The sequence below is a fragment of the Antrostomus carolinensis genome, unplaced genomic scaffold (assembly GCF_000700745.2).
Source record: "Antrostomus carolinensis isolate BGI_N321 unplaced genomic scaffold, ASM70074v2 scaffold688, whole genome shotgun sequence".
In the NCBI taxonomy this organism is placed as follows: Eukaryota; Metazoa; Chordata; class Aves; order Caprimulgiformes; family Caprimulgidae; genus Antrostomus; species Antrostomus carolinensis.
Genome location: NW_010330641.1, coordinates 3,325 through 3,823, shown reverse-complemented (window position 1 = coordinate 3,823; position 499 = coordinate 3,325). Strand labels below are relative to the sequence as shown.

The following is a 499-nucleotide window of genomic DNA, read 5'->3' as shown; positions in this document are numbered from 1 at the left end:
CGGTGTTCCCGTTTTTCCCGGTTCCCGTTGTTCCCCTGTTCCCTGGTTCCCGGTGTTCCCGGTTCCCAGTGTTCCCGGTGTTCCCCGGTTCCCTGGTTCCCGGTGTTCCCGGTGTTCCCGGTGTTCCCGGTTCCCGGGGTTCCCCGGTGTTCCCCGGTTCCCGGTACCTGCAGATGGCCGACTGGCTGTAGGCCGGGCCCTCAGTGGCCGTCAGGGCCTGGCCCACCTGGGTCTGCGTCAGCCCCAGGGACAAGCGGCGGATCTTGAAGTTCTTGGCGAATTCCCGGATCTCCTCCAGGTTGATTCTCTCCTCCTCGGAGCCGCTGCTGGGGGCCGGGGGCTCTGCCGGGACACGGGGGCTGACGTGACACGACCACCCACCCACCGTAACGAGCAGCCCCTTCGTTAGCTCCCTAATGAAGGCCGGGGTGCCGGTGGCCATCCCCAAGGATCCCAGGGGATTCCAGCATCCCCCCCAGTATCCCCCCAGTATCCCCAA

General features: G+C 66.3%; 1 protein-coding gene across 1 annotated transcript in view; it reads right to left on the bottom strand.

The window, feature by feature from the left end:
• The window catches only part of LOC104528818 (POU domain, class 6, transcription factor 1), a gene marked incomplete at its 5' end in the record, with an annotated part of 5,673 nt that overhangs the window by 2,190 nt on the left and 2,984 nt on the right, over positions 1-499 (bottom strand). The window contains one exon of the mRNA XM_029086196.1: positions 168-342. Within this exon, the coding sequence (XP_028942029.1) occupies positions 168-342 (175 nt within the window). The remainder of the gene's footprint in view (positions 1-167; positions 343-499) is intronic.